The sequence below is a fragment of the Urocitellus parryii genome, chromosome 6 (genome assembly GCF_045843805.1).
Source record: "Urocitellus parryii isolate mUroPar1 chromosome 6, mUroPar1.hap1, whole genome shotgun sequence".
Lineage (NCBI taxonomy): Eukaryota > Metazoa > Chordata > Mammalia > Rodentia > Sciuridae > Urocitellus > Urocitellus parryii.
In genome coordinates this window covers 129,186,397-129,211,376 of record NC_135536.1, presented here as the reverse complement: position 1 = coordinate 129,211,376, position 24,980 = coordinate 129,186,397, and the positions used below count along the sequence as shown (strand labels likewise).

General features: G+C 45.2%; 1 protein-coding gene across 1 annotated transcript in view; it reads right to left on the bottom strand.

Annotated features, from left to right (window-relative positions):
- The window catches only part of Cemip (cell migration inducing hyaluronidase 1), a 74,709-nt gene that overhangs the window by 30,653 nt on the left and 19,076 nt on the right, over positions 1 to 24,980 (bottom strand). Inside the window, exons 11-14 of the mRNA XM_026388107.2 lie at positions 13,402 to 13,577; positions 11,406 to 11,615; positions 1,143 to 1,348; positions 171 to 240 (exon numbers count right to left, since the gene is read on the bottom strand). Coding sequence (XP_026243892.2) covers positions 171 to 240; positions 1,143 to 1,348; positions 11,406 to 11,615; positions 13,402 to 13,577 — 662 coding nt within the window. The remainder of the gene's footprint in view (positions 1 to 170; positions 241 to 1,142; positions 1,349 to 11,405; positions 11,616 to 13,401; positions 13,578 to 24,980) is intronic.

Sequence of the window (24,980 nt, the reverse complement as noted above, 5' to 3'; positions counted from 1 at the left end):
AAAACCAAGTCAAAGGATTCTCTGCCACCCACTGGCTAATTTTCTTCTTCACTCTAGCTAAGCCTGTCTGCACTAACAATTGAAGTTGGAACTCAAGAGCTCCATATTTCAGGGGCAGCCTCTGCCATCTCCATCTTACTCTCTGCCAAATGAAAGGGATTTCAGCTCACCTCTGATCCTGCAGCAGCACAGTTTATGAGGTTGTTGTTGGGGTTGGCCATCCAGAAGGTGGACACAGCACTGCAGAGAGGGGACAGAAATTGAATGGCATCACATAAAGGCCTGCTAACATTAATTCTGCTGCACCATGGACCCATACAGGAAACTCGAATATTAGTTTGAAGAGATTTAATAAATCATTTATTTGTCCATTTGAAACATTTTTTTTCTTTTAATTAAAGGGCCGCCTGTTTAAGAATATAAAATGTTCAGAAATTGAAAAGGGGCATGGCGCAGCCAGGTGTGGTGGTACATAACTATAATTCCATTGACTCAGGAAGCAGAGGCAAGAGGATGGTAAGTTTGAGCCCCAGTGTGGAAAACTTATCAAGTCTCTGTATCAAAATAAAAAATAAAAAAGGCTGGGGATGCAACTCAAGTAGTAGAGTGCCCCTGGGTTTAATCCCCAGTACTGAAAAGAAAAAAAAAAATAAAGCCTCTTTAAGGTAAAAGTAGTTTGTGGTGAAGTCTGGCATTAGATCTGTGAGAAGAACCCAGGAAAGAAGCCATTTTTACAGGACAGGCCCTGGGCTTGGAAGGGTGGCTGCACAGGAAGCTCTATCTCTAACTCTTGTCTGCCATGACTGGAAAAGGATCAGTGAGGCTGGGATCAATGTGTACCACTGTGGGAGTCAGGATGGAAACCCTTCCTTTCTACAAAGAAAGCTGTATGGCATCAAGTAAAGTGCATGGGTGAGAACAGTGGTTCTCTTTGGACAAAACTGCATGAGGCAAGCTGAGCAGAAAGAAAGAAGGGAGAAGACACATTCCTCCCTCCCCTCCAGGTTCTCAGTAGAAGTCAATTAAGGTCTGCTCAGAAGCACTGAGGTGGGGAAATCAAGTGCTGAGCAGAAAGTGGAGGGAGCAGGTGTCACCCAGGGCGGCACAGGCCCCAGTGTGGCAGGAGCAAGGGAGGCACTCACTTGCAGTCCTGCCTGGGCTTGGGGATGTACCCTGGGTAGGAGTCCTCCGTGATTGTCTTGCACATCTTGCTGTCACGGTCAGAGGGAAGGAGGGTTCCAGACTTGACGAGGAGGCCAAGGCAGTGGTCAAAAGTGTTGCGTTCCTCTGGCCCATCTTCCGTGAAGAAGCAGTGGCCCAATGAATTATAGCCCACAACATCCTTGATCTGTAGGGGTTGAGGTGTGTGGAGGGGTCACTCAGCATCCAATTCTCATCTGCTCATGCATTTATTCAACAAAGAGTAAATATTATCAGCCATATACAGACCCCTATTGGGTGTTTGGAGGTGAATCTGATGCAAGTCCAGAGTCAGGAGAGGGAGGGGCAGAGGAATGAATAGTTTCCTCCAGCTCAGGTGTTAGAGGTGAGGCTCCATGAAATACAAAAGGGGAAAAAATGTCAGAAGGGAGAAGGTGGGTCAAAAGGAGATCAGTCCTTGGAGCCTAGTCAGATGGGGACATGCTGAGGACACAGCTTAGTATGGAGGGATGCACAGAGGAGACCTCACTGAGTAGGGGGTGGGGAGGGGGCTTCCTCAGGGAGGCAGCAATGGAGCTGTACCAGGCTGACTATTTATGAAGATCAAAATTGATGCTTTTCACTGTGCCTGCACCCATGAACCCAAGCCAAGTTTTTAGCCCATGATACACCTTAAGCTACATCTGTAACTCCTGGGGTGAGAACCAGAAAGCATTGCTAACTCCAGCACTTCAGTTGCCTTCTTGGAATCACAGCTGAGGGCCAAGCAGAAGGAGCATTTGAATAGATGTGAGAGACCAGGCATGTGATCTTCACAGTATATCCAACAGCACAGGGATCTTAGACAAGTCTCCTGTCCCGTGTTCAATTACTTATCCCTCCACAAAATTTAGGGCTTGAACTTCATGATCTATGAGTCTCCTTTGGGATCAGAATCCCTGGACCCAGAAGGGTTTCTTAGAACTGAAAAGTTCTTAGAGGGCCCCTGGCCTGATCCCTAGTTCCCTGTCTAGTGCAGGACTCTGGTCTCAGCACTCCTAAGGAATGGGTATCTGCATCTGCTCAAACACTCCAGAGGTGGGATGCTTGCTGCCTCACATGGTAGAGGGACAAAGGTAGATAACATCTCACTTATCTTGATTGAAATCTTCCAACCTTATCCCCAGCCCTGGGTGCTGAGTGTGCTAGGGATTCATCCAATGAGGAAGTCCCTACTTTCCTATGACCTTGATTCAACCCACACCTGTGAACTCTACCACTGTGCCAGGCACTGGAAAAGTCAAACACAGTCCAGAGACCACTTCACTCAGCACATCCCAAGGGGCTGTTCTGCATATTACAGGATGAGTAGCACCTCTGACCTCTACCCACCAGATGCCAATAGAGTCCCCTCAGTTGTGTCAATCAACAGTGTCTGGAAAAACCAAAACTGACTGCCAAATATTCCATTGGATGGGAGGAGGAGGGTGACAACATTGTCCCTTACTAAGAAGCATGGATCTAGGGTAAACACCCTAATTCCTCCTGAAGTCTTTCACAAGTCAGTTGCCTCTTTTCTAACTCCCAGCAGCCATTCTTTGAAGGCTGCCAAGCCAAACCTCTTCATGTCTGAGCACTGCACTGGCCTGCTATACCTTTTCATCTTGCTGTAATTTTATACAAACCTGCAAATAGATTTTTTTAAAGACATGAAGAAAATGAGGCCCAGAGAAGTTAAGTGATTTATGCAGGGTCACATCGCCCATGGGTGCAAAGCCACAGCTGAAAGCTTGGTTTTGAATTATGTCCATTCACTCCATAAGAAAGGATCCAAACACACAAGCCACCTTGTTCCAGGCAAATTCCCCATTCTTTTAAATAAGCATCCCTCCCTTAATCTTTGTTGATAGGCAAGGGTGTGATCTTGAATCCTATTCATTCCTTCAATAAGCATTTCAGTCAATTTCAATGTCATCCAATGGGATTGCTTCCTTTTCTCCTAGTAAGCAATAAAAGTGTTATAAATAGCATGGAAAAAGAAGCTTGGGAGAAAAAGCAAGGAAACATGGGTTGCTCCTGTTGGCAGGGACATCTGAGGTCAAGTTCAATGCCTTCACTTCTTGGAGGAAGACACTAATGCTCAGAGAAGGGACATGGGGTGTCTCAGGGAACTCAAAGTCCTCACAGTAGAGCAATGCTCAGACCCAGACCTTCCACCTCCTACCCGCTGCTCTTTTTAAATCCTACCTATCCTTGTGCCCTTACTATCTCTGTCCCGTGTTGGGCAGTGCTTCTCTGAATACAAGTGAATAATAAACTAGGTACAGACTTCTAACAAATACCCTGTGAAGGAATTCCCTCCAAGACCCTTGAGATGTGCTATGGAGAAGAAAAACCCTCACTGACTAGAGGGGAAAAAAAATCACTATTATTTATTGGATGTCAAATGTTTTGCACATGCTGTCTCATGTAAACCTTCTCACAACTACTATTTTACAAATGACACATTTTAACAAGGGGGCCTAAGACACTTCTTTCACAAGGACGAATTGGGACTTGATTCCCCATCTGTGATGGCATGACTTGTGTGCTAAGTGATAATCAACAGCGCCAGCAAGGAAAGCTTCTCAACATGGGCTCCATTTCCTTCTTCTCAGCTGGGAGCTGAAGATGCAAGTCTACTCAGCCTCTAACTTGCTATGTGACTTGCCTGAGTGTTCCTTACGTGCTAGGGGGACTTCTAAAGTTCTTTTTGGTTCTAACATTCTAGAATCATTCCTTCTTAGAACATTTCCCAGAATCAAGTATTTAAACTGTGGCATAGTTTGAGATGATTGGTGATGAAAGAAAGAAGAGACTACAGAAATCGTAGTTGAACAAACACAGTCCCTGTGTGCACTAACCAGAAGTAATATATAACTCCCTGCCATTCTCTTGTATTTTCCCTTTGTTCTTCTGAATGCTGAAGGCCAGAAGTCATAAAAGCAATTCCTAAAAGCTGTTTTAAGCCTTCAGCTGTTGTTAGGTGCTCTCTAGGCAGGAGATTGTGAAGGAGGAAATTCCTAAGCTCTGCCTGACAACTGAAACCACCATGAGGGATGGCTTCCATCTCTGTAGTGGGGCTCTTGATTTTATCATCTGAATAAGGACACTGTTGAGAGACAGGGATGTGCTATGGGCAGGTGAGCTGGGCTGTTCTGCACAAGTCAGGACATAGAGTCACCCCAGTGGGAATGACTGCCATCAACTTGTATACTGTAAGAAAAAGAAACTGCTGATTAAAACAAATACAAAACCAGAAATTAATTCTACAGTTGGCCCTCTGCAGAATCCATATCCATGGATTCAATCAACTTCAGATCAAAACACTTTTTAAAAAACAATGGTGTCTGTACTGAACATGTACAAATTTTTCCTTCTTGTCATTAGTCCCTAAACAATACAGAAAAATGGCTATTTACATGGCATTTGCATGGTATGAGGTATTATGAGTAATCTAGAGATGATTTAAGGTATATGGGAGATTGCATGTAGATTACATGCAAATACTCTGCCATTTATCTAAGGCCCTTGATCTCGGACGGTTTGGTACCCATGGGAGGGGGGTGGTCCTGGATGCTGATGAAGGAGTATGTTTGATTCTGCCTTCTAGGGTGCTTATGATATAATTTATATTAATGAGTAACTTAAGAATAACTACAGTCATGATAAAAACTGTAATTTCCAAGCTTCTGCCATTATCAAAAACATTTAGTTCTGAATTGCTGAAGAGAAGATTGCTTTGGAGTAGGGTGGTGGGTCATTTGTTTTGCAGTATCTTAATGAGTTTTAGAATATGCAAACAGATAGAATTTGAGAAAGGGAATGGAGAAGCAAAACACTCTGCCTAATAAGGTAAAGAATGAGTGTCTAGGAGAGGTAGGGAGAGGGCAGGACCAGGAGGAGGCAGCAAGAGCTCTACAAGGGGGAGAAGGGAGGGTGGCAGCCTGAAGGAAAACATTGGCCTGAAGAGAGGCTGCAAAACAGGAGGCTGAGGCAGGAGAGATGTGCTATGGTCACAAGTTGAAGACCAGGCTGGGCAACTTAGCAAGACCTTGTCTTCAAAAAACAAATAAATAAAAAGGGCTGGGGATGTAGCTCAGTGAGCACACTTGGGTTCAATCCCCATTACCGAGAAAGAGAGAGAGAGAGAGAGAGAGAGAGAGAGAGAGAACAAAAAAGAAAGAAAAGAGGTTCCTATTATTCTATTTCTGACTGTTGGTTCCTATGCCAATTTGTAGTAGGTCCCTCCTCCCCCCACTCTATTATCCCAATCTACCAAGGACCTTTGTTTGGGGAAAATCAAGGGCAAACATCTAAGTTCCACATTTGAACTCAGGTGGGAAGGAGAGAAAAGAACAAATACATGACATGAGTGAGATGATGAAATCAAAAAACTGGAAAAGGGAGAAATCCAGGAAAAATGAAAGCCTCTCCCACAATCCTCAGAGTTTTGAGGTCATAGGCACGTGGGGCTCCAGCAGTCTTTAGTAGAATGGCAAAGGAAGGGTGTGTACCCGAAGATGTAGGGACTGTCTGCTGTCCATATGCACAGTATCACTTGGAACTGTTTAGGTAACAACCCGCAAGGCCACATGTGCAGCCTCTTGGGGACATCTTGGTTTCAAACAGCTGGCTGCTATTGGAAGCATATATGTCAAAGATATGTTTTGGGTAGTATACCAGGTGGGAAAGAAGAAAAGAATTTGCTTTCTTCTCCCATACACCCCTTCTTCTGCCTTAAAGAGAAAAGAAGGTGAAAATAAGCAGAACCCACACCAGAGTCTTTGCTGGCTTCTACAGAAGTCTTGGGATGGGTAGTCTTCCAGGAAGGTATTAGGAAGGTGATTTCCCTGAACCCTGCTTAAGAACTCAGAATTATAGTAAGACACACTTCCACCCACCAGTCATCCAGCCTGCAGCTAATGTGCATTCAGCAGGTTGTACCCGTATCGGCAGCATCTAGGAGCTTTGGCACTCATTGCTGCCTGTCAAAAAGGACACCATCAACCATGCCATACCATGAGAAGTACTCCCCAACCTCTGTTCTACAAAGTGCCAATTTCGTGAGATGCAAAAGTGGCGTGAAAAAAAGGGTTCTGTGACTAGGTGAGCTCAGGCATCCCTAGAATAATCAGTTAGGCATGTGTGTTTACTGAAAACACTTACTATGGTAGCATGGAACAGGAATTTCCAAAATGGAGGAGGAGCACATGTATGTGGTGTTTGGCAAGAGCATTTTACTCAAAGGACACTCTTTTTTTGGTAGGGATACTAACTACCATCTCTGGGAACCAGTGATGGTCACACAGAGCAGTTAGATACAGAGCCACATAGTGAAGATATTGTTTAATATCATTGCTCAGTATGTCAAAAATCTAAAAACCTTTTGAAGTTGATTCTCTTGTTATTTTCAGTTTACAGAAGAGGAAACCATCAGTCTCTGTGACCCTATGCTCTTCAAACTCAAGGTTCTACTGACACTTGCAATAGCATTGAAAACGAGTACAGATATTCATGAGGTGAGAGAAGGGGCAGTGGATTTGTTAAGCTCAGTGGTGACACTTTTTTTGGGGGGGGTGCTCCAAAAAAAATTGGGGATTAAACTCAAGGCCTTGCACATGCTAGGCAAGTGCTCTACCACTGAGTCACATCTCCAGCCCTTTATTTTTATTTTGAGACAAAGTCTTGCTAAGTTGCTGAGGCTACCCTTAAATTTGTGATCCTTCTGCCGCCACCTTCCAAGTTGCTGGGATTAGAGGAATAAGCCACCATACCTGGCTCAATGGTAACCCCCTGGAGAGATGCTGTTAAGCGCCATCACCAAGGCTCAGGGAAAGCAAAAGTTGAGAAGCCCACATTTTTGTTAATTAGCAGAAGAGTGAGAAACAGAATTGGCAGAAATGTCAATTTCTGACCACTCTTTGCAAAAGTTGGTGGTTAAGGAAAAGAAAGAACAAAGGTGGGCTGCCCAACGTGGGTACTGGATGAACAGAGCATGTTTAACAGGCAGAGAGGAGGAACCCACAAGTGAGGGGCTCCCAAGATCCCCTTGGGCATGAGTGTTAAGCACCTCTCAGATCTGCATAACTTGGAACCCCTTTTCTCTCCCTCCCTCTCTCTCTCTCTCTCTCTCTCTCTGTGTGTGTGTGTGTGTGTGTGTGTGTGTGTGATGCCAAGGATTGAACCCAGGGACACTTATATTCCCAGCCCTTTTTATTTTTTATTTTGAGTCAGGGTCTCCCTAAGTTGCCTCAAACTTGTAATCCTTCTGCCTCAGCATTCCCAGGTTCTGGGGTTATAGGTATGCACTACCGTGCTTGGCATGGAAACCCTCTTTCTGTGAGCCTGTGCCTATCCATTTTGGGATCCAGCCAGCCTCCAGAGCAGGGGAGATGTTAGGAAAAATGCTTCTGAGACGCTACTGAGTGGCCTCTGCATTCCAGATCTGAACTGTGTCCTTGTGTGTCTTTGGGTTCCTTCTATCCTGCCAGTTGAAAACATCTTCCCAGACATAGCAAGTCACTGGTAAATCCTTAAAACCAAAACAAAGGAAAGAAATGCAAAATACCAATGGACAGTGTCCAGCTGCTGTGGCAGTATTCTGAGCGTGGAACTTCCTGCCCCCATAGGGAAGCATTTACAGACTGAGGTGCCAATCTGTAAAACCTCAGCTTTCATCCAGGGGTATGGCTGTGTTGCTTGTCTGGCTCAGAGAGTTAGAGGCCTGTACTTCATCTAGATTCTAAGCCATGATAATTTGGCTTCAGTTTGGAAAGGCTGCAACAGGGCTATGACTCTAAATCCTACCTCATCAGCTTGGCTGTTGAACGTGGCTTAGCTGAGTGAGTCTAGATCCCTGTGTGGCCACAAGGCCAATGCTGCAGCTGGTATATTGGCCATCTGGCATCTGGGTGACACTGAGAGTTGACAGATGCTCCCTCTGGTCTGACAGCCAGCACCTCTGGGAGTCAGGCACGAGGAAGGCCTTGGTATTTAAGGTGGCAAGAATCCAAGAAGCTCAAGAAGCTGTCCAAGGCTCTGCTCCAGGAATCTACCTCTACCGTATGTGAGGCTAATGTATCTGGCTGGTCACCTTCACCTGCTGCCTCTGTCTTGCCTCAGGCATCTCTTGGTATCCTGGCCTAGATGCATTAACTCAGACTCCTGGAGAAAGACCTGGGCTTGCTCTCCCTTGCCTGTATCCCCTCTGAGATGTGCACCCTCAATGCTGCCCTGATGGGTGCCCCCAGGGCACAATGCCTTCAGCTCCACTCAGCACTCCTTGCCCTGTTCCCCCTGGTTTGCTGCTAAGACCCGGGCTCACTGCTCTGGGGAAAGTTTACTGTTATAACAGCCAAAAACATTTCACCTGCATTTTCTAACCAAACATCCCTGAGGAAGAGCCATGACATTCTTCATAGCACATCTGAGGAACTGAAGACCAGGTTGATTCAATAGGTCATCCAAGGCCAGCCAGGTGGGTGAGCATAGCACAAGTCCACACCCAGGTGTGAGTGTATGCCTATGCCTGTGTGTGTGTGTGTGTGTGTGTGTGTGTGTGTGTGTATGTGCTCCTGTATGTGTGTGATTGCTTTGAAATTCAGAATAGCTCCCACTCCAACAGACTCTGAACTGTAATTATAGGCTTCTGGCACTCTTACTATTTTTCTCTGTAGTGAAGTTAAATGTAGGCAATTTGGCCTGAAATTAAGGAGAAAACTTTTAACATAAGTTCTTAGCACAAGTAAAGTTCTGGAGGCTCAGGTGGGGCTTTTGAACCAAGGGGCACTTTACAACTAAGCTACTTCCCCAGCCCTTTTTTTTTTTGAGACAGGATCTCTCTAAGTGGCTTAGGCTGTGCTCCAACCTGGATCCTCCTGCCTCAGTCTCCCAAGTCAGGGAGATTACAGGTGTGTACTACCATGCATGGCTGATACCTTTCTTACCATATTCTATGTTGTTCTTTTCACCACCATATTCTGACTTTGATTGGCAATCTGAGTGAGAATGCTTGTGTGTGTGTGTGTGTGTGTGTGTGTGTGTGTGTTTTCCTGCAAATTACAGGGGGAACAGGGCAGATCCTGTGACTCTCCCAGAGCTAGATGGGAGTCTAGCACTGGTCTCCACTCCGCCTATGTCTTCTGTTCCATCAGTCCTGGAAACAAGATCCTCCCCATTTTACAGAAGAAGAAACAGGCATGGAGAGGTAAGACAACTGGTACACAATCAGACAGCTCATCCGTGGCAGAACATAGATTGGAACTCAGGGCATCTGGTTACAGAACCCAAGCTTATTGTTACTACCAAATTCCTGACATTCTGAATTTATTGTAAATCACGTTGTTGTCTCTCAGCATCAGCCAAAAACTTTTTTTTTCTCCTTCTTCCTTGAGCCAGAAAAAAAGTCCCACATTTTGTAACAGCTGTGGCAGCACAGCCCTGCTACCACCTACTGAGAGCATCTGGCCTGGTTTGGGACAAGCACTTCCAGTGAACTTGGCAGGCAGGGGTCTTGGGTCTTTCCTGTCACACTTGCATTTCATAGATCCTCACCACAGTCCTAAATGTTTGATGTCATTTTACCACTTGACTGAGGAAGAAACTGAAGTTCAGGGAGGTTAAGTAAATTGCCCAAGGTTTCACAGCTGGAAAACTGTGAATCAAGCCCTGGAACCTGGGCCCTTGTAGACAGGGCTCAGCAAATCTTGCGGTCTCCTCTGCACTCAGTGGGGAGTTTAAATCAGAGCATTGAGACCACAGAGACAACAGGCATTCTTTTATAATAGAAGAGCACACTGAATAGAACCGAAAGTAGCTCTTCAGTGACATGCTGACAGCTCTCCTCATCTTCCCCTCACCACACACCTCATGGTGAGAGTTATTTTGCTTGGTTTAAAGTAGGGGTCACAATCTCAATTGTCTACAGGGGCCAGCAGGCAGTGAGATGAGTGACAACAACCCAGGGAATAGGCAGTAGCAGGCCCAGTTGACACTGGAGAGTGTGCATGGGCTAGCCGGGCAGCTGCGACTGCTCCAACCCATGTTGTTCTACAGTAAAGAGGGACTGTTGCTGCCAACAGTCCTGTTTTTCAAGAGGAGCCAGAAATCCAGCTGTTCATGCAGAGTCTCAGCATTTAAATGATAGAAACAAATTCAAGTGCTCTTTAGACACCGTTTGATTTTTATAGTATTGAAAATTAAACACAGGGGTGCTTTACCCCTGAGCTACAACCCAGCTCCCTTTTAATTCTTTCTTTCTTCTTCTTCTTCTTTTTTTTTTTTTTTTTTTTTTTTTAGCCAGGTGAGGTGGTGCACACCTATAATCACAGAGGTTTGGGAGGTTGGGGCAGAAGGATCACAAGTTCAAAGCTAGCCTCAGCAACTTTACTAGGCCTTAAGCAACTTAGCCAGACCTTGCTCAAAAATAAAAAGGGCTGGGGATGTGGCTCAGTGGTTAAATGCCCCTGGGTTCAATCCCCTGTTTTGAGATAGGGTCTTGGTAAATTGCCCAGGCTGAGCTTGAACTTTGCAATCCTCCTGCCTTGGCCTCCTGAGTTTCTGGGATTACAGGTGTGTACCACCACACTCAGTTTTACACACTTTTTAAGTCAAATAAAACACATCTGGTCACTTGATTCAGCTTGCAGCATTCCTTTTTGTGACTTCCAGTTGTAAAGTTTATAGAGGATATAAGTAAAGTTATTTAGGATAGTTTATATGAGTATAAAATTATCAATTTAGTGTAAAAATAATTAGCAAATGTTTTTTTCAACATCCTATTAGAAAAAAAAAAATCTGGCATCTGGATTTAGCCTGTGATAGGCTTGTAAAACTGGTTCATTTAGAGTAGGGCCAGTTTAGTGCACAAATTATCTGTGAAAAATCAAGACAAGCTTCTGGCATATATGCCAGTTTCCTGGTGAAGGTCTTTCTCACAGCACCAGATCTGAAAGATTCTTGGTGAAACAGAAAGAAAGGAGCCCATGGCTGCTACCACCTTCAGTCAGCCCAGCAGATGCCACAGCCAAGATCTTGGCATAACACTCTGGTCTGCATTCATAGATCTGTCGTGCCACATGGCCACTAAACCATCCCTGGATTTCATTCTCCTTCCTGTCTGGTGAGTGACCTGCTAGTAACTGATAAAATCTGAGCTAAGGATGGTTCAACCTCTAGTGGAGACTAAATGTCTAGATCCAAACATTCTTGCATGAGGTACTCACCAACAGGCCATTGGAGCCATGGACGGTGACACAGCGGGAGAAGGTGTGGTGAATGGAAAGATCCCTGATGTACGTGGGTGGGTCATAGCCTCCTTTTTCATCCACATCTCCAGCTAGGTGGAAGTGAATCGGGTACTGACCCACCAGTTGCTGCCCCATGTGCTTTAGCTCCACGCCCTCCATGTGTGCTGCTTTAAACCCCAGTGCAAGCTGGAAGTGGAGAGGGAGAGGAAAGGGTGAGTCAGAAGAAGCCCTGAGGAGCTTCCAGACAATGCAAATGTGTCCCTAGAGTGCTTTGTCAATTCCCGCCTGGGTAAGTCAAAGCTGTTCTGTGCATATTGGTTAGGATGCCTGCCTCTTCTTACAGAAAGGGAGACAAGAAAGGCATTACTAATGATTGAGAATGTTGCAAAACAATGCAGTGCTTGGATTTGAGAAGCCCTAAGGAGTTGCGCAATACCTGGGACTGCTCTGCTCTGCCTTTCCTTCCCTGCCTCCTGAGCCACCAAATATTATGAAAAAGGGATAATCCTGGGATATCCTGGTGGAGCTGGCAGATAATATGCCCTACCAGTTTGGGGAATGAATATGGAGGACCATCGGACGGGGTGGTAAGAGCCTCCCCATGCCCACCATTTGAGACCCTCTCCCAACAGAGAGGGTTGGGGATGTTGATTATGGAAACTTCATGGATCTCCCCCTTATTGGCATGTGGGGAGTAGTGGGAGCTCACATGCTCTCTTCACAATATGCTCAGAGCCACTCAAGGGGAATCCCTTGACCACACAGATACCCAGAGTTCCAGAAGCTCATAGAGAAAGCACAGTCTGAAAGTGATTTCTCTCAGAAGTTGGGCTCAGCCAACTTCCAGGAAAGGAAGATAATTCTGACATGCCTACCATTTGTCCACAAAATAGGTGTCTACAGGAATCCCAACTCCAGTGGTGGATCCCTGGGAAAGCTGTGTTGAGAATGATCCTGAGGACTAGTTTGGGCTCAGTGGGCAAGAGTGCCCTGATCACTCAGAATCACTCTCAGTATTGGAAAAAGAGTTGCAGCAGCTTGAATAATAGACCTGCTATTTCTGCTGTGGTCTCACTAAAGAGTTTCCCACCCTGTCCCCAGAAAAGGACTGGAAATGCATAGAAGTAATGCTAAAAAGCACTATTAGCATTTAATGAATAGGAGCCAGTGATTCTAGAAATGCTGTAACATAGGCCTGCGTGACACTGAATTGTCTCATGTAAAATACCAGCAGGGTCCCTCCCCATTGCCAACTCTAAGTTTCACTTCATTAGCCTCTTCAATTAGATACCAAAAATCTTATCCTTAAAGCACCTTCAAGAGAACCATCTTCACAAAACTCCAAGATAATACATGCTATCAACATTGGCATCGATGACCACAAGAAGAAATTTCCATATTTTGCACTATTTAATAGGCCCAGTAAAGGCATTTTGTATAGAGATGCAAAAGAAATTTCTCTTGAAACTAGATCCTGAGCTCCAAGGAATGAGCATCACTTTTGTTTATTGCACAGTGAGAGCCCTGCAGCTCAGTAGGTCTGTCTGACCTTGGCTCTTTACCAGAAAATCTCAGCTATAATTGCTGCCACTTCTAGTTCCACTCCCCTGCTTATTGTTTTGTCTGTGCTGTAATGGATCTATTGTAACCATGACTTTTTTTCAGGACATGATCAGGTTAAATAACGAAGCTAGGAAGGCAGCAATGATGAGCAGGGAAAGCCGTGTTCCCTGTGGTCTCTAGGAGAGAACCATTCCCAAGGTGGCTCCAAAACCTGTCTGTTCTCCAGTACTGAAAGGTGCAACATCACAGCAGTGGAAAAGACATGAAACTTCTCCAACTCCCAGAAGCTTCACTTCCTTTGATTCTAATTCCTGTTTCTCCATCCCCTTCCAAAAAGTTCCTACCTATAGGCCAACACCTTGGAAATTCTCCTGGTGGGGTTGACAGCCTCAGCCAGGCAAAGCCATACCTTAATGTGGCCCCCAAAGGTATCAAAGTCAAAGAAGTTGCAGATGTGCTTGCTGTAGGGGTAGCATTTGTCCTCCATCTCTCCCATCACCACAATGTTCCGGCTCAGGAGCCCGACCTCTGCTCGCATGTCCACACCGTCCATCTCCTCCCCAATATGTAGGTACAACGGCTTTCCTAGGGCAGAAGGGGAGAAAGGGGACCAGCAGGTACTGAGTGTGTGCTTACTGGTTTCTGGGCCCCTTCCAGGTGCTCCATTACTGTAGCTTATTCATACCAGGCCATGGTGGTCCCCCAAGACCCCCAGTCCTGTTTTAAAGAAGAATGAAGCCCGGAGAGGTGAAGTCATGTACCCAAATATAGAGCAAAGATCGACAATTATATATGCTTAGTTCTGTCCATGGCTAATTGTTCCCTAATATTTATCCCCTTTTCTGTTTTTCAGTATTAGACTGTCCTGCATTTTAGCTGGCACATGGCTACCCATAGGAACTATATTTCCCAGACTCCCTGAAGTTGAGTGTGGCCACAGGATGTGAGGAGAAGTACCGAGTACAACTTCCAGGTTGCCCCCCAACTTGCTAGAAGGTACATGGGCCCTAATGGGCTATTGCCACCCAACTGATGAGAACCATGCCCTAGAGATAGCAGAACAAAAGAGAGAAGAAATCTAGTCTCTGGGTGATCCTACAAAGCTCACACCCTAGAAAGTGCCTACGAGCTGGGATTCTTAAGAAGACAGAAAAACTCTACTTAATTCCCCTGCTGTAGGGCAGTGCAAATCTGTATCCTGCCTTCCTCAACCTCACATGGGTGTGGATCTATACCTTGATGTTGTAGAAAGAGCCACCTCCCAGCTTCTGTGCCTACCACATTGGGGTGCCACAGTGGCACTACATGAAATAGTGGAGATCTTCTACTTCACTCTGTACTGACCTAGTCTTCTCCCCTCCAGTCTTGGAGAAGACACTTTTTCCCTGTACTGCTGATCCTAGCCCTACCTCCTCCCATAGTCTGGAAGATCCTTATCTCCCCCAGTTCACCTCTTTAAGTAGCTTCATTTCTTTCTCCATTTGGGCTTCATATGCTCTATTCTCCAACTTCTCTAACAGACAGGAATGGGGATGTAGCTCAGTGGCAGAGCACTTGCTTCACATGCACAAGACCCTGGGTTCAATCCCTGGTACTGCAACCACCACCACTACACCACCAATAACAACAACAACAAAAACAACTAAGAGACAAAAGACCTTCACTAATATCCTTCCAGCAATTGTCAGTCTCTGTTCTGCTATGGCCAGAGTCCTTGAACTGATGGTCTGTATCTCCCCTACAGTTTTCTCTCTACTTTCTCCCTCCTACCACACCACTCATTCTCTTGCCAAATATACTGTTTCCCTCCATCTCCTCTTCTTTCATCTGTGTTGAAAATATATCTTTACTCATTATGTCCCACCATCCTATATAGAGGACATCTACAAAAACTTAAATTGAGCAATTTTATAGCTGTCCTGTAACATTTTATAGGTCTTGTAGAGTGGCAACAGTTCAAGCTTTGGAAGTGTCCTTAATTTGCAGCCCCAAATTCTTCCTCCACAATAATCCCAAATTCTTTTCTGGAATAAAGAGATGTTTAGCCTGGCTCTAAATTTGGCCCTTCACTAAGATTGCTGACCTGGCTTGTAGACACTTCATCTTCCATCTGAGGGTGTAATTACAAAAAGCAACAAGCTCTCATGTGAAGTCTCAGCCTGAACCATACCACCTACACCACTTGGCTTTCACTATGACCTTGACTGGAGCAAAGTAGCACTTGCCTCAGCCCAAGATACAGCCAGTGCCCACATGTGAAAGCCATGCTTATAATTAGCTATGAGCAGCACCCACCATGATGACCTTCCTGTGCTCCCTCAACCACAGGAAGAGCTGAGCCCTGCCCACCCCTTCACCTGGCACACATCCTATGCGCCTGCAGTATTGCTAAGGATGTGGATAGTTTTAGAATTCTGCAGACTCAGTGAGATGGTAGTTTCTTTGAACCATTTTAGTTCAAGATGTGAAATAGATGCATGATGAAACTCAGAAAATATCTCCATGACAGTTGGTATTAGTTTCCTATCACTGCTATAATAAATTATCATTGATTTAGTAGCTTAAAACAACACAGATTTCTTACAGTTCTCAAGGTCAGAAGTCTAAAATGAGTCTGATGGGGTCAAAATCAAGGTGTTGGCAGGGCTGGTTGTTTGTGGAGGCTTCAGGGGGAAATCTGTTCTCTGCCTTTTTCATATTTTGGTGGCTGTCTGTATTCCTTCTTCACACACACATCACTCCTGTATTTTCTCTTGTCATCACATCATTTTCTTCCCTCTGGCCCTCCTTTGTCACTCTTACATAACGACACTTATAATTACATTGGGCTACCCAGATAATCCAGGATAATCTCTTCCAGAAAGCCTTCATGTGATCCACTGGCAAAGTTCCTTGTGCTGTGTGAGGCGACATTCATAGGTACTGAGGATTAGAATGAGGACATTCTGGGGACTATTATTTGGACTACCACAGAGTCGTTATTAAAAAAGAGTCTCAGGCCAAATGCAGTGGCACATGTCTATAATCCCAGCAACTCCTGAGGTTGAAGCAGGAGGATCACAAGTTCAAGGTTAGCCTCAGCAACTTAATGAGGTCCTAAGTAACTTAGTGAGACCCTATTTCAAAAAACAAAAACAAACAAAAACTAAAAGGTCTCAGGATGCAACTCAGTGGTTAAGTGACCCTGGCTGGGTTCAATCCCCACCCAGTACCAATCAATCAATCAACCTCAGATATTAAATCAAATTTTCTTTACTGTAACAAATACCTAAGATAATCATCTTAGAAAGAGGAAAGGTTTGTTTTGATTAAAAGTTACAGAGGTTTCAGTCCATGACCGATTAGCCCTGTTGATTTGGGCCTATGGTAGCACTGTACATCATGGTGGCACTGTGTAGCAAGGAAAACTGGCCAGGAATGAAACAGAGAAAGGATGACACCACAATCCCCTTGAGGTCATTACCCCCAGTTTCCTAAAACCTCCCATTAGGCCCCACCTCCTAAGGGTTCTGAACAACACCAAGTGGAAGACCAAGCCTTCAACACCTGAGCTTTTGAGGGACATTAAAGATCCAAACTATAGTAGGCATTATAAAAATTAGCATCACAAAAAATCTATTTACTCTATCCCCTGAGACATCAGAGGTCAAAGGTCCGTGCCCCCGCCAAAGAGGTCAGGAGAGGACACCATGCATAGGGACTGGCAAGTGTTCTGTTCCACCAGGGTTTTGACTTCAAGAAAGAAGAGAGTTTGAAACAGGTTAGCTCTGCAGATTGCTGGCCCCCGTTCCCTCAGTACATCCCATCGCTACTACTGGGTCTGGGTCATGCAATCAGGTGTCTTTAGTTTTAAGGTCCAAAAGCAAGTTCCCTCTGGGCACCCCTGTGGAAGCCAGTCCTTCTTTCTACCCTTGCCTGTGGGCTCTGTGGCTTCACAAGCACATCAGTTACAGGACCTTCCCAGGCATGGGGACAGGGTCTCTTCCAGAATGAGCTCTGCACTGGTTTCTGAATGACCACCAGCTTGGTAGAGCCCGACAGAAGGCTGTGCCTGGAGTGTGCCTGGAGCCTGGTGGATGGCTGATGAGGAGAGAGACACAAGTCCAGCAGAGGATGTACTGAAAATCGGTCATAATTATATTTAATCATGGAGAATCAAAATCAGAGAGCTTTCCACCATTTTTAAGACAACTTCCTAGTTTCCAATTTGAGGAAATGGAAGATCAGATGGTGCCCAGGGCTTGGTTGAGAAAGTTTCCGGGAGTTTCTCTGAGCATCGCCAGTCAAACTGTTCCTTGGAGTATCCGCTAATAAAGATCCTACATGAGGGGAGCCATGGTGTTTAGAATACCAGGATCTGCTGGAGAGCCCAGAGGAGAATGTATGGGATGTGACTGACACCAGAGGACTGTTTCCTTTAACCACCAAACTCTGGCTCTGGAGCTAAGTGAGTGCTGTGAGCCGGGACCCTTCCCAGGGTCCAGGTCAAAGGTCTGTGCCCTGCCAGAGAGGTCAGGAGAGGACACCATACATGGGTACTGCAGGCCTTCTGTTCCACCAGGTTTTTGACTTCAAGAAAGAAGAAAATTTGAAACAGGTTAGCTTCCCTTCTGTGACTTAAAGACTAGGGCTCTCAAGGGTTAGACCTCTCTTTCTAGAACATCTTTACTCCATGAATCCTTGATTCTGACTTTATCTCCAAGTACAGGTCCTCTCTTGTAGTGGTCATAAAAGAGCACTGTTGTGATTTCTCTTCAAGAACTCCTCCTGCAGAGTGTGATGAGCAGACAGCCTCTGGATGCCACACCTTCAGGAATAGCTAATGTTTTCCCAGGGCCATGATCTCCTTGAGTTCTGCCCAATTACTGTACTGGCAGACTACTGGAATCGGTCACTCCTACAGCACTAGAGATACCTCCCCCGGGCAGTCTTTGCTCCAGAGCTCCCTGTTGAACTACCCTGGCTTTCTCAGAGCTGTCTCACAGTGTATTAAATACTTCATATTTAACCCCCCTTCTTTCCCTCTCTCCTTTCCCAGGTGTCAGAACTGCATTGTGTTCTGAAGTCTCCCTGTACCCGCTTCTGCTCCCTCTTCCCTTGAACTTAACATGCATCCTCCAATAAACCTCTTACACATCAAGTTCTGTCTCTGTCTCTCTCTCTCTCTCTGTCTCTGTCTCTCTCTCTCTCTCTCTCTCTCTCTCTCTCTCTCTCTCTCTCTCTCTCTCTCTCTCCTTGTCAGTGGAAGATCTTGAGGACCATTTGAAGGACCCTAGAATTTTAAGCACCTTCTTCTCTGCTGTTCTGGTCTCCCAAATTACCCCAGTTCAAAGCAGCCTTTTCAGATAAATAGGGTAGTAAAAATTGGCCCTTCTATTACAGAACTGGGGAATCTTTTCCTTGGGTTTCTAGGATCCTGGCATTCTAAATACGATGGCTTCACTCATGCAGGATCCAGAGTTTATTTTCTTTATTAGTGGACACTCCAAGAACAGCTTGACTGGCAATGCTCAGAGAAACTCCCAAAGACTTTCTCACCCAAGCAAGGTGACCTTGGGCCGTTCTTGGGGGTACAAAGAAAGAACAGGCTGCCAATGCCCTAGAAGCAGCATAACAACTGACCATAGCAAAGAATGAGCTCCAGGGACTGGGTCCTGAGAGGCACAGCATAAAGCATACTTGCTATAGGGTCAACCCCACCAAGGGCTGAGTGTGTTGAGGGAAGGGGTTGCACAGAGAGCTACAGGCTCGATTCTGATAGGCAGGGACATGGGAAAGATCAGACAGCTTTAAGATCAGCTCCCTGCCTACCAGGCTGAGAGATTGTTAGAGTAAAACCTCCTGCTGCTTGTGGATTTGTCTCCCATACAACTTCTCCTTCAGCCTGACCAGATGGCATCCTTCCTTGTGAGTTTGCTATTTCACATCTCATCCACCTGGCTCCTTCTAACTGGGCCAACCTTTCTCCACCTTATGGGAAAGTGAAAGGGAGGTTTGTGGCTCTGGAGCCAGGCTGGGGGACAGCTCCTAGCTGTGAGTCCCTGAGCATATGATTTAAGCTCCCTGAACTTCGGGCTCTTCATCTGTAAAATGGAGATAATAATAGCACATATCTCAAAAGGTAGCTACGATTGTTAAGTGAGTTAATCCATGGTATGTGCTTAAAACAGCACATGGTAGGAAGCCAGTATGATGAAAATGACACATGCAGCTGTCTCTGGCATTGTCCCCACGTTAAGGCTGAAAACCAGGCCTCCCACCACTAGTGTCAGCCTTAATGACAGGAGTTGATGGGCAATAGATTCGGTAGCTTTTTTTGTTCCATAGGGGAAGCTAGTCATGATACAGGAGTAACAGGTAAATGGAGGGACTGGGTTTATCTGACTCCTGAGAGGACCAAGAGTTGCATGAATATTTCAGACACACAGCTTTTTTTCCCCACTGCAGAGTTCCATGTTACATTCACAGACCACTCCCAGTCTGCGATCCCAGAGAAGTCATGTGCCTGGCTCCCCATCATCCCATCTTGTCTGGTCTCTGCCCATCCTTTTCTTCTGAAAGCACTGATACCTGAAGGCTGACCAGGAACAAGCCGATATGGTCAAGTCAGAATTGTCCCAGATAATCCAGAAGATTCATGAGTACCCTGGACAAGTAGGAAGGAGACCTGGGGAAAGAACTTTAAAAAACACTGGCCTTTTCCATTAACTGACAGGTGCAACAGGTACCCCATTCTACAATCACCAAGCCTTGTCTACATGTCAGGCACAGAAGTAGGCACCCTGAGGTTGAGAGGTAAACAGACACTAAGCACCTTCCAATGGGAGAAGCAGATGCATGTACTTATTGCATAGACCTGGTGGGACCCAGTGAGTCAGGGGAATCAGATGAGGTCTGCTACTCCCAGACAACTGGATGCAAGGATGATTCCAGAGGGACTCAGACAGGAGGGTCTCAGAGAGTGCCTGGATACCCTCTGCCATCGTTCTCAGAGGGAGACAATGAGCATAGTGGCCTTTATGGAGGAAGCACAAAGTCGCACACATAGGCTTGGAACCTGAGTTTAAATCCTGACTCTGATGTTGACTTAGTTGTTCTACTCTAGCATGACCCACAAGCACTTTTTCCCACGATGGTGTAGCCAATAAACCTACGTGGCTACTGAGCACTTGAAACCTGGCTACTGTGACTAAGGAACAGAATTTCAAATTTAATTTAACTTTGATTGAATTTAAGTAGCCACTTGTGGCTGGTGGCCACCACACTGGAAAACCAGTCTCGACATTTTATTTCCATGGAATTCTGTTTCCCCATGACAAAAACAGTAGCCCTCTCAGTATCAGGTTTTCAGAAAGAGAGAACAAGATGGTTCACATAAAGTGTTTGGAATACCATAGTCAATAAACGCTCATTCTAATTATTAATAGTATTATGGAAAGGTGTGGGGAGTGTTTACAGGCAGAGTGGGAAGTGGCAATGAAAACAGGACAGAAAATTGAGAAGGTTTTCAACTGCCACAGCCACATCTTGGTGTTGGGAATCACACTGTGGTTAGCAAAGCTTTGAAATATATTTTTAGAAGATTCACACATTTTTATGACTTTGTTACCCCCATCTGTTTCCCATCAGAAAACCCTTAAAATGAATTAAAGGGCTGTTTACTGGAATTTGGAGACTGAGAAAGGAGGATCCAGGAAGGTTGTATCCCTCTCTGTGGCCTGGAAAGGTGGAATCTAAGGTTTGTGGTGGGGGCACAGGTCTGGAAAACACAGAAGCAGGTGGAGTCCTTGCTCCAGCAAAGGAGGGATGGAGAGCCAGAGAATGGGCTTAGAGCTGAAAAGGAGGAACATGAGCCTGCCCAGGACATCAGATGCAGACACACTGCTACCTGGGGCTTTTGTGACACTGCTCACCAGTTCTTCCATGGACATCCCAAAGCTTCTGAGAAAAGTGGATGGTCTGCCCTTTTGAGGGAGCAAGAGGTAGGCTGGGTGTGGGGCTGATACAGGTACTGCTATAAGAGGGGTCTAGAGGGTCCTGAAGGGAGTCCAACATTTTTCCACTTGTCCTTTCTTCCTTGATAGTCAGGGCCTGGAGTAGCCCCCATCACTTTAAATCCAACCTTAAGGGGCCTCAAAGGGCAGCTAGTCCTGCTGGTCAAACATTGTCAAGAGGAGCACCACTCAGCATCAATACCCAGACCTCTCTATAGGGTGAGCTAGACGTGCTCCATCATCTCATAGGTCCCCCAATATCAGGGTTAGCTTTGGCACCCACAGCTGCTAAGAGTGAGATCTCCCCTCCAGCTGTCAGGGTGCCCAACACAGCTACAAATCAGGGGGTATCTGAACATACCTAGAGAACTTCCCCCAGGACCACTCTTCCATCCACCTCCATGCTGGCCAGGGCTCAAAGTCAGGCTTTCCACCCTCCTGGATAGCCACAGATGCTGACCAGAGTCATGAGCAATGATATCAGCTCAAAGGTCTGAATACCACTCCTGTTGAGTCAGGGGGACATCTGACATCCCAGAAGCCTGCCCACAAAGCATTGTCCCCAGGTGACAAAAAGTCATTGGTGAAGACCCTAGGGTCTAACAGTCACTAAAAACTTGCTTCTCTGAGTGCCTTCCTGTAGATGTGGACATGGGAAGGCCTTCCTTGCTAGTGGACATCTAATGGGCTTCTGGCCTTCCATGACTTCCTGTGGTCTCTCCTTGCTCTGCAGCCCTGTGAGCTCTCATGCTCTTTACTCTGGCTGCTCTTGGTCCTCCTCATAGTGGAATGCTCTCCACTCCCCAGCAGAAGTCTCACACTGTGTTCCTTTTGTCCGGACTCTTTCCTAGATACCTTCCACTCTTCCTCCAGCCCTAGTTCAATCGAATTCCTATGGGAAAGCTTCCATGCATGCTCTCACTTTGCCAAATTCCTCTCTCCTATACTCACAGTATCTCTCATCTTCTACTTTTGTAGCAGGTAGTTTATTTTTATTGGAATGCTTCTTTGATGGATGTCTATTCTCCCTGCTGTTCTGCAACTTCCCCAGGGCCAGGAATATGCTCATCTTGCTCACAATGGCATTTGAGAGTGTGATACATAATAGAAGCTCTTCAACTGCTTGTTGAGTAAAAGATGAAGTGCTCTTTCCCCTTCCTGTGTGTCCCTATGGAGGAAGAGCTAGGACACCTGCTCAACCTGGGGGCAGAGGAAGAGTATGGCAGACACAATCACAAAATTGGCATCCATACCAATTGGCATCACAACAAGCAGGGAAATGACTGCAGGCCTGTGATAGCCCTTAAATGTAGGTTAATAATAATGATAGAAATAGTCTGATTCCTGTTATGGCTTGTGTCTGGAATGTCATCCCCACAAAAGCTCATGTGTTGAAGGTATGGTCCCCAGTGCAGCAAAGTTCAGAGGTGGGACTTTTAGGTAACGATTGGATCACAAGGACTCTGACCTCATCAGTGGTCATTAGCCCGTTTGAATGGATCACTAGGTAGTGGGACCTAGTTAGAGGAAGTAGGTCACTGAGGGTGTACCCTGGAAGGGTTTAGCCCCCTACTCTCTGCTTCTCAGTTGCCTTAAGCATAGTAGCTTTCCTCCACCATGCCCTTGTGCACCATGATGTTTCTGCCTTGGACCTGGTTGACCATAGAATGAATCTCTGAAATCATAAGCCAAAATAAACCTTTCCTCCTCTACATTGTTTCTTGTCAGGTGACACAAAGCTGCCTAAGCATACTTTCCTCTCTCTACACATTCTCTACCTGCATCTCCCCAAATAATAAAATGCAAAATACACAAGTTCAACCAGTAGCCTGCCAGCAATGCCCCTTCTTTTCTTCCCATCTCTAAGCTTAGTTGTCAAAAGATTGCACCTAATATTAATAATAACTGCAGCTAGCACTTATTGGCCACTACTGTGTGTCAGACTCATTTAAGTGCCTCAGGTATATAAACTTAAATCTTCGCAATAATCTCATGAAGTAATTATGATCATTATCTCCATTTTACAGATGAGCAAACTGATGTCACATGGCTAATAATTGGCATTCCTGAAATTCTAATCATGGATACCTAGTTCCAGAGTCTGTGCTCATTATGATAGTCTGCAGTTAAAGCAAAAACAAACAAAAATGTTTTCACAGAATGTGACCAACATCATGTCCCCATCAATAAATAGCCACACAGAGAGCATCTCTGCATAAACTGCTTCTGGAACTGTTGTTCACTGTGCAGTATCAATCATGGGACAACCCCTGGGGCAAATTCCTCAGAAGCTCAGAGCTAAGAGAAAGGTGGCTTAGTTTTCTCCTTCCTTCCTCCTTCCTCCTTCCCTCCATCCCTCCCTCCCTCCCTCCCTTCCTTCCTTCTTTCTTTTGGCTGGGAGGTACTGGGGATTGAATTCAGGGGCACTCAACCTCTGAGCTACATCCCCAGCCCTATTTTGTATTTTTATTTAGAGACAGGGTGTCACTGAGTTGCTTAGTACCTCATTTTTTGCAGAGGCTGACTTTGAACTCACAATCCTCCTGCCTCAGTATCCTGAGCCGCTGGGATTATAGGCCTAAACCACTGTGCTCGGCTTCAGGTCCTTTTCCTTTTATTAGATAATGATAGTTTAGTAATTTGTAGTTTCTCTACTTTGGATACTAGGAAAGTCAGAGGTCAGTTTTATAGCTTAAAACAGTATCTTCTGCTAATTTCAGTTTTCCCCACTTTTGCTGAATTTGTTCTCCTTCCACCAGTCTTCTATTACTTAGATATGTGTCTTTCACTCTTTTTTTCTTCCTGGTTGTCAGGTTCATTTAGACTTGTGCTTATGATAAGATATTCCAAAGCTTTTCTCGAAGAATATAGGATTCAAATATTTAGAAAGCAGATTCTCATCTTGTCCAAGAACAAATGTGTAGTTAGCTCAGCCTCCACCCACTAGTGGCTGCCTTCTTCCCCTCTTTGGCCATACTTTCCAAGTTACTATCTCCCCCAAAATGATTACAACCTCACTTCAGCAGATTCTAGGATTTGTGCCCTGGGATCACAGCCATGGTGTTTGTGGAGGGCCTCAGTCACATGATACCCAGGGTCCATTTCAGCCAAGAATAAAATAAAATAAAAAAATCCATCACTCATTTTTTTAAAAAATATGTTCCCTCAAATTCTGTCTCAAGCACATCTCAACCAGTCAAAAAGACTATGTTGAATTTAGTTTCTGTAGGCTTATTTCCAAAATAACATATATTTTGAATATAGTAGATATGCCTTCTTGATCCATAGTCTTCCTCCTATTTCAAATTCAAATACTTTCTCCGCCCCCATGCTATGATTCTGTATCATGTGATATTTTTAATGCCCAGTATCAATTTTCCTTTCTTCTGGTAGTACATCCTACTTTTCCTTTAGGGAATGACCCACCTCAACTTGGTGCCATCTGAAAAGGACTGTCAGTAAAGGTTCCTGCCTCTCTTAGTCACAGGATGAGCACACCAGCCACAAACTGGTCAGACATGCTCTTCCTGGAAGGTGACTGTTGAGCACAGCATCCCAGGGACTAAGCAAGTTCCTCAAGACAGTGGTGCTCTGGAGATGCTTCTCTCTGGCTCCTTCTACCCAAGCTCCTGATTCTTTGTCCTTTTTTTTAGCACAGCTGTTTAGCTTCTAGTTTAGTTCTTTGAGCCAAATAGGACTTCAGTCAACTTCCTTTTTGTTTTCACATAATCAAGTTGAATTCTGTTGCCTACAGCCAAAGAACCCTAATAGATAAAAACTCCCCCAACTAAGAATAACTGACCAAGATTACATTTGAAGTCTCTTTTTATCTCTAATAATCTGTGATTCCAGTAACCTCACATAACATAAATATAGGGATTCTGACTCAGGATTTGGGGAAAACCCAAAAGTTGTAGAAAGAAGAGATTTGTAATTTCGTGGTAGTTTCAATTATTTTCTAACAGATATTCACCCCTTCCCCCTTCAACCTCAA